Source organism: Thamnophis sirtalis, unplaced genomic scaffold (genome assembly GCF_051295495.1).
Source record: "Thamnophis sirtalis isolate CommonGarterSnake01/CBP01778 unplaced genomic scaffold, rThaSir2_p1.2 scaffold_6, whole genome shotgun sequence".
Classification (NCBI taxonomy): Eukaryota; Metazoa; Chordata; class Lepidosauria; order Squamata; family Natricidae; genus Thamnophis; species Thamnophis sirtalis.
In genome coordinates, this window is record NW_028261386.1 from 115,570,542 (window position 1) to 115,588,862 (window position 18,321).

General features: G+C 38.5%; 2 protein-coding genes across 2 annotated transcripts in view; both read left to right on the top strand.

Annotated features, from left to right (window-relative positions):
- The window catches only part of MDN1 (midasin AAA ATPase 1), a 116,998-nt gene extending 108,743 nt beyond the window's left edge, over positions 1 to 8,255 (top strand). Inside the window, exons 97-102 of the mRNA XM_087718747.1 lie at positions 1,300 to 1,474; positions 2,159 to 2,232; positions 2,335 to 2,449; positions 4,080 to 4,143; positions 4,750 to 4,892; positions 6,205 to 8,255. Of these exons, the coding sequence (XP_087574873.1) occupies positions 1,300 to 1,474; positions 2,159 to 2,232; positions 2,335 to 2,449; positions 4,080 to 4,143; positions 4,750 to 4,892; positions 6,205 to 6,393 (760 nt within the window). The 3' untranslated portion in view covers positions 6,394 to 8,255. The remainder of the gene's footprint in view (positions 1 to 1,299; positions 1,475 to 2,158; positions 2,233 to 2,334; positions 2,450 to 4,079; positions 4,144 to 4,749; positions 4,893 to 6,204) is intronic.
- A 5,174-nt stretch (positions 8,256 to 13,429) lies between these two features.
- On the top strand, positions 13,430 to 18,196 carry LYRM2 (LYR motif containing 2). The gene is made up of 3 exons (XM_014057002.2): positions 13,430 to 13,999; positions 16,622 to 16,762; positions 17,369 to 18,196. The coding sequence occupies exons 1-3, from the start codon at positions 13,955 to 13,957 to the stop codon at positions 17,447 to 17,449; spliced, it is 267 nt and encodes an 88-aa protein (XP_013912477.1). The 5' UTR covers positions 13,430 to 13,954; the 3' UTR covers positions 17,450 to 18,196.
- The last annotated feature ends 125 nt before the right edge of the window (positions 18,197 to 18,321 follow it).

The following is an 18,321-nucleotide window of genomic DNA, read 5'->3' on the forward strand; positions in this document are numbered from 1 at the left end:
AAATGTGGACATTTATGACAATAAAGGTCATTGTGAAAATGATTTAGGCCTAGTCAATTTCAACCAGCAGTGCTCTGCAGTGGGAGAGTTCTAATTTAAATCTTAATTAGTTAGATCCCAGAGGTGAGCTTGAGGATAACCCTTTTTAAGGAAGAACTTCACTGCAGAGAAAAGCATCTCAGAAAAATGGTTTAAGCAATCTCTTCATCCTGCAGGAAGAGAAAAAAGAGGGAGGAACAGTCGGGCACATGACACTCCACTAGAGAACTTTATCTGAATGAGATGGCAGCAATTAATGATCTTTGCAGCATCTCTCTTACATAGTTCATTTAGCGACCATTTCTCCAGAACCAGTTGTAATCGCTAAACAAGGACAACCAGTATTCATTAAATGGGTGCATTAAAATGTTAATTGAATTAACATTCTGAGTTCAACAGCCATATATCTTGATTAAATGCTATCACTTTTCCAAGTGTATTAATTATTTATTGCATTTATGTATTGTCATGTTCCATATTTTAGGATGATACAAGAGTCTTTGATTCCTTCAAAAGGTTAACTATTGTAGTATAAGCATTTGCAGACTGAAGTCTATGTGGGCTTGGAGTTTGTGCACATGCAACAAGACTGTACAGTTTGACAGCATAATCTGCATATTCCTAAATCATATTTTATTTTGATAGATAAAGTTTTAACTCTTATGTCAATAAAGATACATTTTCAAGTCTGAATTGTGCTTCAGAGAGATGACTGATTATATACTTTTGGAGCATAAGAGCAGAGAGGCAATATCTTTCACACATTCTATAATAATAAAACCAGAATTACGTATGCATAACAAACATTGTCCTGTTGGCACAGCTGGCAAATTTTATTCAGATCGCAGAATTCATTGAGATTGCCAGAAATAAAATTCTGTTTATTTGGAAAGGAACAATAACAGCTTTTGCAATTTCTATCTAATATTTTGGATTTTCCTTCTAGGTTTTTATTTTTAGAAAAGCTGTGAAAAATATTTAAAATTATTTCCAACCCTTTGTCTCAGCCAACATCATCTTTTCCAATTGTCAGACTATATATGCAATAATTTCTACATTTGTAGAAATCTAGCAATTTCTTCTAGCAATCTTAAACTAATATTTCTGATAATTAAATCTCTGGTGAGTTGTGCAAAACTCATATTCTGCTTAATTATTTTTATAAATCTCATGTTTACAATAAATGTTATATGTCATATTGTTATGATATTTATAACCCTGTGTTATAGTGTTCATGTTTTGAATGTTCCCAATTACCAGAGGTGATTATAGAACAGGAAAAAGGTTGAACATGCGCAAAGTAATTCCATACATTGCAAGCCAGTTCAGAAAAGATAAAATATGGTTACGACGGACCAAACCCAGCAAGCGGCAATACCAGATTTGTTTGGCTCTTGATGACTCTGCCAGCATGGTAGACAATCACTCTAAACAGGTAAAAGAAATTACAAATATTACATCACATTCTGATCTTACAGGTTTGCATTTATTCATATTTCTTCTGTGTTTCATATTTCTTCTGTGTTTCAGTGATGGCGAGCCTTTTTATTACGGCGTGCCAAAATTGTACATATGCCCTTGTCCACACCAATTCAATCCTTCCCACCCATCTGTGCATGCACGCGTAACCCCTTCACAGGCTCCGGAGGCTTTCCTGAGGCCTGGGGAGGGTTGGAAACGCTCCCTGGACGCTCTCCAGAAACGGATCATTTCCAAACTTTCGGTTGGCCCATTGGGGCTGTTTATCGTCCTTCCCAGGCTTCAGGAAAGCCTCCAGAGGTTGGGGAGGATGAAAAACGCCCCCAACTGGCCAACCAGAAGTTCATTCCCACTCTCACTGCACTTCAATGGATGTACAGGCAGGACGTTTAGTACTTGAGATACTTGATGTAGTTAAAGAAAAGTGTCATCGCTGCAATTTTCTAATTTCTTGCAGAGTTTGTATGAAAGTATGTGGCATCACAAGCTTTAAGAAAAGGTTTTATCGATGGCAAACATTTTTAGAATTTTGCAGTTTAAATGTTAATTATGTGCCAAATTGTTCATATTAAAATCTACTGATAATACTTTTAACCTTACTTATCAATGAACTCCAACTACGTCAACTTGTTTTTTGTAGCTCGCATATGAATCCTTAGCAGTGATTGGGAATGCTTTAACACTTTTAGAAGTGGGACAAATTGCAGTATGTAGGTAAGAACACCTTAAACCTTTATTGATTTTCAGTAGTGAAAATTAATCTAATTCTTGCAGGGGGACACATTTTTAAAAAAAATATGTTTCACTTTATTTTAGTTTTGGAGAGACAGTTCAGCTGCTACATCCATTCCATGAACAATTCAGTGACCGATCAGGAGCAAGACTACTACAGCTCTGCAAATTTGAACAAAAGAAGACTAAGATAGCTCAGGTAACGCCATTTCTTAAGGTCATGTTGTCCATTGCCTTACATCTGACTGCATTGTAGAGACAAATCTGCTTGTACAAGCTTCAAGCTGTATGGCTGGATCCTTCCCCAAGTTTTAGAATTGCCTTTCAGTTGGTGGTGGAAGTAACCTTTAGATGAGATGAGAAGCACATAAATCAAATGAAATAAATATTCCCTCACTGTTGGTGCCTCGGGATTTCACTCTACCTGTTTAGATGCTGGTTGTGATAAAGCTCAAAAGTTCATGTCTCCCATGACAACCATAGACTTGTTTAAAATACTGGGCCCAAACCATAATGGTGGCAACGCCTTGGATCTTGTCATTTTCTCTTGGCAACTACCATATTTTGTAGGGTATAAGACGTACCAAGGTTTTGAAGAGGCAAATTCTTTTTTTAAAAAGTTTTGCACTCTGCAAACCTCCCCAAAACAGGCCCTTGTCCGTGAAAAGGATCCTGTTTTTTTTCTTCAAAGAAAGCATGAATAGCCTTTAGGGGGCTTGCAGAGTGCTCCTGGAAGGTGCCCCCCCCCCAAAAAAAACAAGCAAAAAACAGCCCGTTTTTTGTCAAATAAAATGTATGCATAGCCTTATGTAGGCTTATAGAATGCTGCGGGGGGGGGGGGCAAATTGAGCAAAAAACAGCCGGTTTTTCACTCGTTTCTGCCCTCCCCAGGCTCTACAGGCTCTCCACAGCCATTTTGGTGAAGGGGGTGGAGTTTCAGGTGGCAAAAAATTCTGTATAAGACGCACCCAGATTTTCAGCCTCTTGTGGGAAAAAGGTGCATCTTATACTCCAAAAAATACGGTAGTTGATAATTCTGAAGAGAGAGAAGGGATTTCCATCATCATGGTCAGATCACCCTGATCTGGTTATGATTAAGAGCAATCTGTGAGCTCTGTAGGATTGGGGGGGCGGGGGGGGCTCATTGTTCTGCCCCAGTTGATTTCCAGTGGGAGCATGGGGAGTTTTCCAGCTCTCTAGCAGGCAGTTTTGCCCTGATTGGTTAAGTACTTGGCATTAGATAGTGTGCTGGGTGCTGAATAGCATTGCCTCTGAGTAGAGTCTTCTTGCTGGTGGCTGATCCCATTTGGTGCCTTGCTTTTCCATGACCCTCTCTAATAGTGAAGCACCAAAAACAGTGTCTGGAGCATAAATTGTAGCAAGGCAAGAAGTCAATATACTACCAAGGACAGATACATGCTTATGTTCCGGCTTCATTATGGCAATAAAGGAGGCTGTGTTTACTTATTGGGACTCTTATCCAGTGGCCTTAATTTGGATTGGACAGGGAGAAGGTGACAGGAATTCTCGGCAATGAAATGGTTCCTTTGCCATTTTATTGTAGTGACTGCTGTAACTCTCAACAAAATGGAACCCAGGGTTTTGCCTAATTTCTGCTGGGGGAAAGAATGGTTTACTTTGTTCTATCAGAAAACCATCTCAAAATGAAACAATGCTTACTGCTATGCTTCAAATAGAATTTGGAAAAGTAGTGTCTTAAAAGTGTATAATTCAAATTGGGCGTTCCTATTCCTTGTCACAGAATTAGAATGACAGTTTTAGGGTGGAGGCTGTTTTTCACAATATTTGTTTCTCATGTTCTTCTACAGTTTTTAGAATCATCAATAAATATGTTTGCTGTAGCACAGCACTTGTCTTCGAACATCAATCCAGGTATGTCTCTGATTCCTTTTTTATAATCATTAAAAATTACCCTAAGTGAAAGCTGTCCGAGTTGTTCTGGAATCAGGCAACTTCTAAACTGAATAAATAAATAACATCAGCACTGATTATAAGAAGTTGTAGTCTGTAGTTGTTGATTGGTTGATAAAGGTGTGCCTACTTTTAAGGTCACAACATGTCAGAGCAGGATGGTCCTTGTTGCACTTTACACAGGAACAATGTTGAAATGGGCAACTCAATTGTTTGAATGTTTGAACTTTAAAACTTAAAAATATTGTGTTGAATAGCACTTCTTAATAAATATTCTAAACAAGAAATATTTGAATTCTTAGTTGCACAATTCATTACTACTAGACAGTTTGGATTCATATTCAGTTATGTACAGAATATTCAGCAATATTAGGTTTTAATTAATGTAAGAAATTAATACTTAGATTCCATTTAACTTATCCTATGTAGGCAATACATTTTTGGAACGTTTTCATTTTTTAAAATACTAAGCAGTACAGAGCTTTCAGAAACTCTTGCAATATTTCTTGTTTTCTGTATACTTGATCCAGGATTTTATTAACAACTGAAATACATGTCTTTTACTAGAAACTGCTCAGTTACTCCTAATAGTATCAGATGGAAGAGGTCTATTCCTTGAGGGCAAAGAACGTGTCAAAGCAGCTGTTCAGTCTGTACAGAATGCAAATATCTTTGTTATTTTTGTAATATTGGACAACCCTAATTCACGGGTAAGTTATCAATGTATCTGTGCAGCTTTTTTAACTGAAAAAAAGCATATTATACATAATTATAAATTTATAATATTGGCTATTCCCTTAGTTCCCCTTCAAATGGTAGTAAAAAGTATTTTTTCTGCTTTTATTATTACTATTATTTTATATTATTAAAAGTAACAATAAGTCTATTTGACTTTTTCAAATGTTTAAATTTTCTCAATCACATAAACATAGATTGCCTTTCCTACAAAACAGTTGCTTATAACCATGCCTAATTTCTCATTTGCTGCAGATATATGAATTATTCATACATCTGAATTGATAAATTAATATATGAATTAATTGATAGTTCTGATTGATTGATTGATTAATTGAGTTCTGGAATCTGCAAAGGTCCATGACCAATTTGTATCTTGGTCCTGCTTATTCCTATCTAATACAAAAACTTAAAAGACAAATTTAATGCAGTGTCTTATAAAGATACACGAGAACCTTTAGGAAAGATTTTTTTTTTAAATGTAACCAAAAGGAACCAAATCATTTATTCATTTATTTAACTTGTTACGAATATCTACTATTTGTTATATTGTCATATAATTCTTTATTTAGAATCTTCTCATTTATAAACCAAAACATTTGGCTTTGGGTGTTAGTAAACTAAATGTTTACTAATTCATTTAGTAACCATGTTTGTTCCAACTACTTGATCATTAAGCAAAATGGTCACTAAGGGTACATGGGTCTGAGAGAGAGGGAGATACTGCAAAGATCATTGTTTGCTGTTGTCTCATTCAGACAAATTTCTATTGTTTTTTTCCCCTTTTTTGACCCCTTGTAGTGCAGAGAGATTGCTTACACAAACTATCTTCCTGAGCTGCTTTTTCCTAGTGTAGCGCTTTCCTAAAAATGCTAAACACAAGTTAACCTCTGTGTCCTTAATTAATTGATTAGAGCCCTACTACCAGTTACCCTGTTGCCTAAAACTGATTAGACCTTATTTAGTTTCACACCGAAGGCTTTTGTTGTCAGGTACATGAAATCTGGTTGTAAATGTATGCATTAGTGGGAAAATAAAAAATTACTGTACTTGCAAATGATTGCTAACTGAGGTTGTTGTTGATCAAGGAGTGGCTGTAAGTTAAAAGGGGTGGGACATACTTATCAGGAAGAGAAAAATCTCGTTTTTTTCTGCTGTCCTCACCATTTTCAATTGATTTAACACAAGCATATGTATACGGAAATGAGTATTACTTGATTATAAGAAAAGTCTAAATCTGTAATTCAGTATTTACTTCTGTTAATTTGCTGCTGTTTTCATTCACAGGATTCAGTCTTGGATATTAAAGTACCTGTATTCACACGGCCTGGAGAATTGCCAGAAATAAGGTCATACATGGAAGAATTCCCCTTTCCTTTCTACATAATTCTCAGAGATGTGAATGCCCTGCCAGAGACTCTCAGTGACGCCCTTAGGCAGTGGTTTGAACTGGTGACTGCTTCAGACAGTTTGTAGAGTGCGTCAAGCCTTCATCGAAGCATATAAGCTGATGTTCAAGGGAGCCAGAAATCTTAAGACCTCAAACTTGCATTTTCCCTTCTCAGTGCAGGAAACTATACAATCCATGATGAACTTAGACATCGTCCCTAGTTTCCTTGCCAGTATTGGGAAACAGTGAAAAACCATTTTTTTTCCTTTTATTGTTGTTGTTTTACTTTGAGTATCGGTAACTTATTCTAGATTTTATTTGATATTCTCATCATTAGGAATTAGGCAGACTTGTTGAGTAGTAAGAAGCAAGCTTTGCCTCCAAAAGAGGAAGTTGAACTCGAACTGTTGAACTATAATAAAAAATAGTTTGCTTTTAAGTCACCTGCATGAGTGGACCCTGTGTTGAGGAGTTGGGGGAGATTAAATTTTACACAGCCAAAAATAATAATAATCTCCTTGAATACTTGAAATTATTCAATATTGCTGAACGGTTGCTGCAAATATTTTGCTGCAAGGATATTTTTGTTACACTAAAGACTGAATTATCATTTTACACTGTGACTTTTGCCTTCTTTCCAAGGCAATTACTAGGACACACTTGCAAGGGACTTTTTCTCCTCAACCCTTTTTCATTGCAAAAACTATGCATTTTTTGTGATTATTAATAAAGCCATCCTTTTGTTTGTAATTATGGTGTCCATTGTTTGAAAGAGTTAATCAGGCCTGAAATAATCTAAATAAGGATTATTCAAACTTGAGAACTAAAGTAAATTCTGACACTTTCTTGAACTTGTCCATTCTTGTATGTAAACCAAACATCAATGTAATGATTATACTGCACTATTTCATGGGGTCCAGATGTGACTGGTACTACTTGATGCAGGGAAAGTTAGCAATTAAACAGGAAGCAATTGTAAATGGAAGTTGGAGGAAATATATCTTGTACAGATACAATAATCATAAATTACAAAGGGGATATATACTTTATATATATATCAGTACTTGGAAAGCAGCCTCTGTCTGGTATCTATGAACATATATCTCCCCAGGCCAATATTGAACTGAAAGCCATGTGACACAGCATGCATTAGAACTTAACATTGCAAAGTATTTACAGTGCAGAATTTAAAGTATTTTGTGAGAGTCAGTTTGGTATAGTGGTTAAGACATCAGGTTAGAAATTGGGAAATCATGAGTAATAGTCCTGCCTTGGACACAAAGCCAACTGAATAACTTTGGGCTAGTCAGTTTCTCTCAACCCTAGAAAGGAGGCAATGGCTAACCACTTCGGAAAAACTTTGCCAAGAAAACTGCAGGGATTTGTCAAGGTAGTCTCTAAAAATCAGACCCAGTTGAACAGAAGGAAGAGAAATCCTTTATAATATCGTGAAACTGCAGGCTTTTAAAATTCCTAAACCAACCCTTTCTTACAATTACTTAATATGAAGTTACTTAAAACAACTTTGCTATAAATAGCCTTATGTAAGGTTAGACATGTTGATAATTGGGATATATAATTAATCAAATCACGAAGATTGGAGTTGATGTTTAACATCGTAACTCTTCTCCATTTTCAAAACTCACAAAGATGTTCTGTTGGGTAAAAGAACTGCATTGTTCTACTGGTTAAATTCCTCTTCATATTTTTCTGCTAAAAATTATATTCTGTAAACCTTGGAAATTTCTTGCTATGGGTGACTCTATTTTGGATCCAAATTTGGAGAATATACAGGATGTGATTTATGTCAGGGTATTGTGATCTTTACCAACAGCGTAAAATGGCTGTCCAAAATAAAGCAGAACTACCTCAAAAGCTTCAGGCATAAAAAGGAAGAATACTGTAGTTTGCTGTAATTTGATAAAATAAAACCTGACAGCTCAAGATAGTTTCTTGTACTGTTTATTTCCTGGTCTCTCAAGTATTCAAATAGAACAAAGGAAAGTAATACTGATGATTTGTAGGCTTTTGTGATAGTGGTGAATGAGGGAAGCCTTTATTTTCTCATGTGGTAAAGCTGCGCATTCGTAGCAAAAAGCCTCCAGATCGGGTATAGTCTTTCATTGTCCAGCATGAACTGCATGATTTACATCTTTCTGAAGCACCTTAGTAATGTTGAGGTCAGGAGACTGAGAACCCCTCTAGAATCATTTTGTTCTGCTGCGGGCACCGAAGGATCAACTTGGTCTTATTTTCAGATGATTGCCATGTTGGTAATGTCAGGTGCATCTTCGTTTAATAATTAAGAAAGAAACCACTCAACTCCATGTTTCAGAATTAAGTGTAATTACAAACGATGAGAAGCAAAGCAAAGCTGAGTCTGAGTAAAAAGGCACGAAAGCAATAGATGGCATGTATGATTCAATCCCCTCCCCTTGCCACCCCAGTTGATAGTCCAATAATAATTCACCCAACCGTCAGGTGGGAGATGTCTTCAAAAATCATCATCAGGTTGGAATGCTGGACAGTTAGCCTTGGCAGGAAACTCCCTTCTTCCACATGCACAGAGAGATGGTCAGAATAACTCCTAATAACAATCCTCCAGTACATAATGATTCCCCTCCCAAATACCATGGCCTCCCTCCCCGTTTCAATGGCAGCCGAAAAGTAGCAGCGAAGCAGAGGCTGACAGGTAAGTAAGCCCTTTGTGCAGCTTCTAGAGCTGTATATAATTTTTTAAAAAGCAAAAGCTACACTAAGTTCAGAAAGGAGCCCTGGTGTGATTAGAATGCAGTATTGCAAGCTAACTCTGCCTACAGCCTGGAGTTTGATCCTGACCGGCTCAAGATTGACTCAGCCTTCCATCCTTCTGAGGTTGGTAAAATGAGGACCCAGATTGTTGGCAGCAATGTGTTGATATTCGTAAACTGCCCACAGAGTGCTGTAAAGCACTGGAGCGATATATAAGTTTTAGTGCTATTGCCATTCAGACTATGAATGCAATTTTTTCCCAACATTTTGTAGCGTTTGGGGGAGAAGCAAATCTACTATGCAGTTTTGTTAGCAAGTACTATATCTTGTTGTATATACTGAAACAGCCACTCCACTTGATTTTAGAAAAGTGTGTGTTTCCTTGTAAATTGTTTGCGGTTTTTTTGTCCCTACAAATTTCCCCAGCAGTTGTATATGCCATTCTTCTTGACTATGACTTGGTATTAATAGAACCCCAAATTTTCCACTTTTTGATCAGAGTTTGAACAGTGTACTTTACTTACAAAATGCTCCACTTCTTACAAATTCCGCAAGGAATATTTTCCACTTTTTGATCAGAGTTTGAACAGTATTGATAAGCATTTTCAAATCTTTGAGCATCTTTTTATAACCTTTACTGGTTTTATAAAATTGAACTACAGTATTTTTTGCTTGCAGATCCTTTGTAAATTCTTTTGCTTTCCCCCTACTTCAGTAACCAGCAAAGCCAATGTATCATTTCTCAAGAGCTAATAAACGCACTATTTATACACAGACATAAATACAACCGAAGAAGACACAGGTGTTTTTAGCTTCATTGCCATCTCAACAAGTATATGATAAATTTCGACTATATTATAAGCCCAAATATGGGGTATTGAAACTTTTGAACCAAATCATTTTATTTATTTTATTGGGTTTACTGAATGATTGTCTTATTCTGCAATACCTAGAAGTTTAATTTGAATCACATAAATTTAAAGTCTTTTGTATGATCACTTGTGTACTTTACTTACAAAATGCTCCACTTCTTACAAATTCTGCAAGGAATATGTAAACTTACGAGCAGAACCATATATGGTTGTGATAAATATTTTTTTAATTAAATATAAAATTATATTTTAATGAAATCAGTCAGGTATAATCTATATATAACTCATAAATGTCAAGTAATATCAGGTCTTCAGTTTATCTCTTCAGCATTAAAGCCCCTAGACTTAGCAATACGAAAAGCCCATGGAATCCATTTCCTTATACAAAATCAAATCGATAAACTTGTATAATGTGCCAACTCTTGGATCTCAGCCACAAGGCAATTGCAGCCAACCCTCCACAAACATTCTCTGTTGTCTAATATATACACAACACATTTTATTTATTATAATAAAAGGTAAAGGTTTCCTTCGCACATATGTGCTAGTCGTTCCTGACTCTAGGGGGCGGTGCTCATCTCCGTTTCAAAGCCGAAGAGCCAGCGCTGTCTGAAGATATCTCCGTAGCTATGTGGCTGGCGGGACTAAATGCTGAAGGCGCACAGAACACTGTTACCTTCCCACCAAAGGTGGTCCCTATTTTTCTACTTGCATTTTTAAATGCTTTCAAACTGCTAGGTTGGCAGAAGCTGGGACAAGTAATGGGAGCTCACTCTGTTATGCAGCGCTAGGGATTTGAACCGCCAAACTGCCGATCTTTCTGATCGACCACCTTAGTGTCTTAGCCACTGAGCCACCGCATCCCTATTTATTATAATAGATTACCTTAAAGTTAAACTAATTAAAGCATACAAACTTGATTAGAGGACCGAAGGCAGAACAGTTGCAGGAATTGGGTATGTCTAGTTTAATGAAAAGAAGGCTCATGGGGTGACGTGATAGCAATATCGCCACAAACGAGGGTGGGGAGTTGAGCCTATTATCCAAAGCACCTGAAGGCAGGACAAAAAACAATGGATGGAAACTAATCAAGGAGAGAAGCAACCTAGAACTAAGAAATTTCCTGACAGAACAATCAGTTGCCTATAGAAGTTTACATGGTCCAACACTGGAGGCTTTTAAGAAGAGATTGGACAACCAAACTCTTTTTGTCAATAATAATAGTTTATCAATGCCTGGAATGCACTACCTGACACTGGTTTTTTCCCCCCAAACCCCCAAAACTTTAACCTTAGAGGGTCAACTTTAACCTTAGAGGGTTCGCAACTTGGGAGTCCTCCTGGATCCACAGCTGTCATTTGACCACCACTTAACGGCTGTGACCAGGGGGGCATTCGCCCAGGTTCGCCTGGTGCGCCAGTTGCGACCCTACCTGAATCGGGAGGCTCTCACAACAGTCACTCGGGCCCTTGTGACCTCTAGGCTGGAATACTGCAATGTGCTCTACATGGGGCTGCCCTTGAGGAGCATCCGGCGACTTCAGCTAGTGCAGAATGCAGCCGCGCGAGTGATTGCGGGTGCACCCCGATTCACCCGCATAACACCTATCCTCCGCGAGCTGCGCTGGCTACCTGTTGATCTCCGGATGCGCTTCAAGGTGCTATTAATCACCCATAAAGCCCTACATGGCAGTGGATCTGGATACTTGAGAGACCGCCTTCTGCCAATTACATCCCTACGACCGATAAGATCTCATAGATTAGGCCTCCTCCGTATTCCATCGGCCAGCCAGTGTCGGCTGGCAACTACAAGGAGGAGGGCCTTCTCAGCAGTAGCCCCGACCCTTTGGAACGAGCTCCCCGTGGAGATTCGTACCCTCTCCACCGTCCAGGCCTTCCGCATAGCCTTGAAGAACTGGCTCGCCCGTCAGGCCTGGGGATAGGATAGTTACCCGCCCGAATGATGAGTGTTTGTTGTTTGCTATTTTATTACATGTTTTGTCCTACTGTCTGTATTCCCCTTTCCCAGTTTTTGTGTGAGCCGCCCTGAGTCCCCTCAGGGAAAAGGGCGGCCTACAAATTCTAATAAAATTCTAAATTCTAAAAAATTCTAAAAAAAATTCTACTGTCGAGCCCACCCCATTCCTGAGGTCTTTAAGGGACATACATAAGCGCACCAGCGTGCCTAACATCCCTATCCTAATATTCCCTTCTATTTATGTTCATTTCTTGTATTCATAATCATGTTCATACTTATATCTGTTATCTAATTCATGCTTGATGAAATAAATAAATAAATAAAAACATTTGTCTGAAATGGGTATTAGATTTTCTGCTTGAGCAGAGGCTTGGACTCTTAAGACCTCCAAAATTCCTCCTGCTATTAAAAGCAACTTTTCCTGGATTAAGAGAACGTTCAGGTTAATTATTCAAAAGATTACATAGCAAATACTATCATTTTTAACAACTTTTTTTAACACATCAAATTTTTATTTTAAACACATCAACAAAAACAAACACAAGTCAAAACAACATAGGAACAAGAAGTTCCATCATATATCATACAGCAGTTCCATATCGGTTTCTTTACAGTTAGTGTTTTCCCTTCTATACATTTCTATTTTGCACCCGTGGTCTCCTTATTCGTTATCCATTTTTATGTAGAGTTCTATATTTATTTATACCTAGCTATTTATAACAAAATATTGTTTTACCTACATTGTGTTTTATATTCTTACTGGTATATAGAGTGTAGAACGAAAGAGAAAAAAGGAAATGATACAAAACCTACATTGTGGGAGCAGGTTTGGGAAGCAACGGACAACCTTAGGCATTTTATATATATTTTACATACATGTGTGTTTGTTTCTGTGTGTGTACGCAAACATAGAAACATAGGTTTGTGGAAATACCATCCCCAAGAAAACATAAACTGAGATTTGAAAGAGACTCCTATAACAATAGAAAAAGAAAGGGAGGGAAGAAGGAAGGAGAGGAGAGGAGGAAGGAAGGAGAGAAGGGAGGGAAGAAGGAAGGAAAAGGAGAAGAGGGAGAGAAAGAGAGATAGTAGGAAAGGAAGAGGAAGAGTACAGGAGAGGTAAGGGAAGAAGAAAGAGGTAAGGAGAGGAGGGTGGAAGGGAGAGAAAGAGAAGGAGAGAGGGCAGGAAGAGGAAGAGAGAGGGTAGGAGTAGGGGAGAGGTAAAGGAAGAAAGAAGGGGAAGGAGAGGAGGAAGGAAGGAAGTAGAGAAGGAAGGGAGGGAGAAAAGAAAGAAAATAAGGTGGTGCTACAACAGGCACTAGGGATGGTAAACAAAACAACTCAAACTGTATATTATAACCTTTTAAATGGAATAACAAAAGTATAAGAATGGCAAAGAAAAAGAATAACTATGTGACATTTTCAACAACTTTTCATAAAAGGATTCTTGGTTTGAAAAAAAACAAAACACCTTTGCGGCTTAGGTTTGTTGAACATTTTTCGTGTAGGAGATTATTAAAAGAACGACCACACCGCTCTGAAAGAAGAATCGGCTCTGCAGCTCTCGATTGCCAATCGGCTGATTCTAACCACAAAATCTAATTGGAATATTGATAAAGACTTGAGTAATATCACCAAACTGCACTTCTGGTTATATTCTTATTTATATTCTTCTTTTTTTAGTTCTGTTTGTCAATTGCTCTTCTATAAATATTGAGTGGGAGTCTTTACACTTCCCTTTGGTTCCTAACTGAAGCGCTCAACCTACTTGAGGAAGAAAGCGCGGCACGCAGCTCCCGACGTGCTCGGATGACACGTTTCCTTAAACACGTGTTTTTCTTTTCACCTTCCACCTGGGAAGCCGCTACTCACGCTTGCTAAAGGAGGAGTTACTCCGAAGTTTCCCCGTCTGCTGCCTCCCTCTTTCTTCCCGCCCGTAGAGCGGCTGCCGGGGCCGAGCGGGAACGGTTCGTCCTCCGCCTCTGGCGCTCAAGAGTCCCCGCCCCAGACCATAAAAGGGGCCGAAGGGAGCGAGCGAGCGTGAGCCATGGCGGCCACCCGGCTACCCCCGACGGCCTTAAGCCTCAAGCAGGTAGGGAAGAGACCGCAGCCTGGGGAGGAAGCAGCTCGGCCTCCTCTCAGTGTTTGCGGCCGCCTCGCTCCCGAAGCGGCAGCTGTGTTTGGGCGCCTCGTAGACGGCGCCGGCAGGAGGCCGGGCGAGCCTGTCCGTACAAAGAGCTCCGCTGCAATGGGAGAGTCTTTGAGAAAGAGACTCCGGGCCTGGAAGCCGCCAGTCGGAAGGAAGCCTAGCAGCGCTGCGGAAGCCTCCTGGCAAGAGCCCTAGTTCCGCCCGGAGACTTCATTCGGGCCAATAGAAATAGAAATAGAATTAATGGAATTATTGGAATAATTTATTGGCCAAGTGTGATTGGACGCACAAAGAATTTGTCTTTGGTGCAGATGCTTTCAGGGTACATAGAAAGACAAGATACATTCCTCAAGAATCATAAGGTGCAACACTTAATGATAGTCATAGGGTACAACTAGCAATCAAACCATCCTAGGAAACAATTCAATATAAATTGTAAGGATACAAGCAGCAAAGTTACAGTCCTGCAGTCATAAGTGGGAGAACATGGGTGATAGGAATTATTACGCACCCCTGAAATTGCAGGCAAGTCATCTGCTGACTCCCCCAATCATGTTTAGTCCCGGTTCTTCTTCGTCTTCGGCGTCTTCCTTTTTGAAAATTCTTTCTTCTATTTACAGAATGGGGGGGGGGACTGCTTCAGTTGGAATGTACGTACAGGCAGTCCTCTGCTTACGACCCCCAATGAGTCCAGAATTTATGATGCTAAGGAAGAAATTTGTTACATGGGTTTTGTCCCATTTTACAACCTTTTCTTGCCACATTTGTTAAGTGGATCACTGCAGTTGTGAAGTTAGTAACGGGGTTGTTAAGCAAATCGGGCTTCCCCATTGACTTTGCTTGTCAGAAGGGAGATTGCGTGACCCCGGGACATTTGCAACCGTCATAAATAGGAACCAGTTGTCAAGGATCCGAATGTAAATCATGTGACAGTGGGGATGATGCAACGGTTGTAAATGTGAAAAGTGGTGGTCAGTTCTTTTTTCAGCACTGTTGTAACTTTGAACGGTCACTAACTGAACTGTTGTAAATTGAGGATTATGTGTATGTTGTAACCTAGGGTTTGCTTTTTTCCTAACAAAAGAGCCTATTGCTGCTTCAGTAACTGGATTCCTGGGGCGCATCTGCATACTGCATGTAGAGAAAGCTTCCAAGGAGAATTTTTGAAAGAATTCTGCAAAAACCAAGATTAAAACATATTTTTGGAAGACAAAATCTGGTCGGGTATGTTTAGCCACATGAGGATAACTTACATACGTCAAGAGTATGTACACGAACACACAAGCGCACCCAGCCCTAGGACTAAGTTATAGCAATATAATAATATATATTATGTATCTTGTTAGTGTTTCATATTTCTGTAGGATTTATATGAACCCAAATTTGGGACGTCTGTGGTCTTTTAGGAACAGTTGCAATTTTGGATGCAACAATTGGCAATTAATGGATATCTCAAAAATTTTCTCTATGATTTAGGGGAGAACCATACAGAAGTTGATGAAGATCATGTTCTTTCATTTTGAGAGGTTGTGAAGTTTTTGAGAGGGTTGGGGACAAAGGGCTTTATTTTCATGACTACATGGTGGAGACAGATCACATTGACATAATGATGTGTCGCTGTGGGTCTTCTCAGCTCCTATTGGGCACTTTAGGCTGGTACAAGCATGCACCTTATTTATTTATTTATTTATTTATTTATTTATTTATTTAGTATATTTATATGCCGCCCAATCCCGAAGGTCTCCGGGTGGCTTACAAAAAATATAAGAAAAAAAAACACATAACGGCATTCTGAACTAACTGGTCTCCGAACGCTTTTCAAGGGTAGCCCCATGTAGCGCGCGTTGCAATAATCCAGCCTTGAGGTGACAAGGGCGTGAGTGACCGTTAAAAGTGCCTCCCGGTCCGAATAGGGCTGCAATTGGTGCACCAGACGAACTTGGGCAAAGCCCCCCCCTGGTCACAGCCGACAGATGGTGTTCCAGTTTCAGCTTCCTTTGTGACCACTGGGCATTACTCTCTATGGTTATTTTGGCTTGGACTGAATTGAGCCTGCACACTGGACCCACAGAATACAGTCAAAAATGTAAAAAATGGTAGTAATTTGTATGCTCAAAGTTCCCTCTAATTAAACTTGTGAAGATTGACAGCTCTGAGTTAAATAAATATTCCATGAAGTGCCTCTCCTGTGGATCTCCAGACAACCTTGACCCATTCATTCAGAGGCACAGAACTTACAAATAAATTGAGATAACATTAAGATAGGAGATAAGATAAAAGTAAAATATGTGGAGTATTCAAGTTTAACTTAATAAATTTAAATTTAAAGAGGGAAGGTAGTTATATGTAAATTCAATAATTGAAAAAAGCAGGCAGGTTCATGATAATAATATCCTTTCAAATCCATGATCCTCAAGGCCACTTTTATGCTGCATCTGAATTTGTACATCTTATTGTAAGTGAATTGTTGGGTTCCAGGTTTTTTTGCCGAAAGCAAATGGCAAAACCTTTGACTTATGACAAAACGTGAGAGGTCCATTCTTTGTTTCCTTTGATGTTCTGCAGTTCCTGAGGAGACAGCAAGTTCTTCAGTTATACAGAAAAATCCTCAAGACCATTCGTCAGATCCCCAATGAAGCAGATCGTTGCTACATGAGAGACTGGGCGAGGGAAGATTTCAAAAGGAATAAAGAGGCTACAGATGAGGCAAGAGAATTCTCAAAATCTCCCAAAATGGACTTGAAGATTACAGCTGGGCCTGAACCTCTGCCTGCTGCCTTCTGAGAGGCTCCCATACAGCTTTGCTTAGAGCATTAGACGGGGATTGGAAAATTCATTATGGGTGCTATGCAATTGCTTGCCTGTCAGTCAAACGTGTATTGGAATATCAATTCCCCTTTAAAAAATAACTTCCAAAGTAGTTATGGTAAAGAAAAAGTGATTTCATATTTACATTCTTTTTCTGGGTTTCCAAGAGCCAGTAACTGGAGCCTGATGAAATGGCATATATTTTGAATTTAAGAATTCTGAGTCCGGGAATTAATTTCAAGTTAGAGAAGTGAACAAAGTAAATTCTGTTTAGGATTCTGTCTATGGATACAGAAAGGAGAATAATTTAAAACCAATTGCCTTGCCGAATACTGCTTCCTAATTTGAGTAGTTGTGCAGATGAAGAAGAAAAACCATATTTTCATGATAGTTTTTATACTTTTTTATGCTGTCACTTCTTGTGAGATGGCTGCTCATATAAATTTGACAAATATACTTTTTAAAATTACTTTGCCTACCAAATATAACACTTTTGTTTTATAGGAGACAATTAAGATGATGATCACTCACGGCAACCTACAGCTTCAGGAGCTTGAGAGAACATTAAAATTGGCAAAATCCTAGACTTAATTCTGCTTACAAGTCAAAGAAATTTTTTCTTGCAACTAACTGCAAAGACATTAAGTGGGAGGAGCCCTGCTGATAATCCGAAGATGCCCTGTGTAAACTTCTCAAAAGTTTAATGGAAGACCTGTTGAATATTCTGTCATGGTATAAATGCCATAATGCCTGAAGGTGCAATGAATAAAAAGACAAGCAATAACAGCAACATCTGGACAATTCATGTGAAAAGTGCAGAAGTAGAGAAAGCGAATTTGATATCTTAGATTTATGAATTACACTTGTAAATACAAGAATACCATCACTCATTGGAACTATTTATCTTTACATGTATTATGTTTACCTAGAGAGTTCCACAAAGTAAAGAACTGAATGTTTAGCAGTACTGCACAAAGCTTTGAAGAGATGATTTAATGAAATAGAAATATGCCTTTGAACTGAATCATTGAATTTAACCTCCAAGGTAATAAAGGTACTCAGAGTGGCTTCAGTTCAGATTTGAAGGGTGTTCTATGGACTTCTGGTACTTTCTGGCTTCGGTGTATTTTTCTTCTTAGAAACCATAGGTTTTAGCAAAATAGTTAGCCAGTCAATTTTATCTCTTTAGAAATATGCCTATAGTTCATGTACTTGGGTGAACAAGTACGGAGTGGATCCAATGTTGTTGTTATATATCTCTGGCTCTTCTGTTAGAATTTGTTTAGGCAAGTTTATTTGTAAAGAGAAAAATAAAGAGATTCAGTTTTGTTATTCTTTTTTTAAATCTTACTCTATTCTCCAAATCCTTAATAATACCTCTAGTGTACTGTCTAGCTGCAGATGTTTAGTCTGAACCAGTATGCTTGCTATTGAGCAGTATGTATGATATTTTTTTT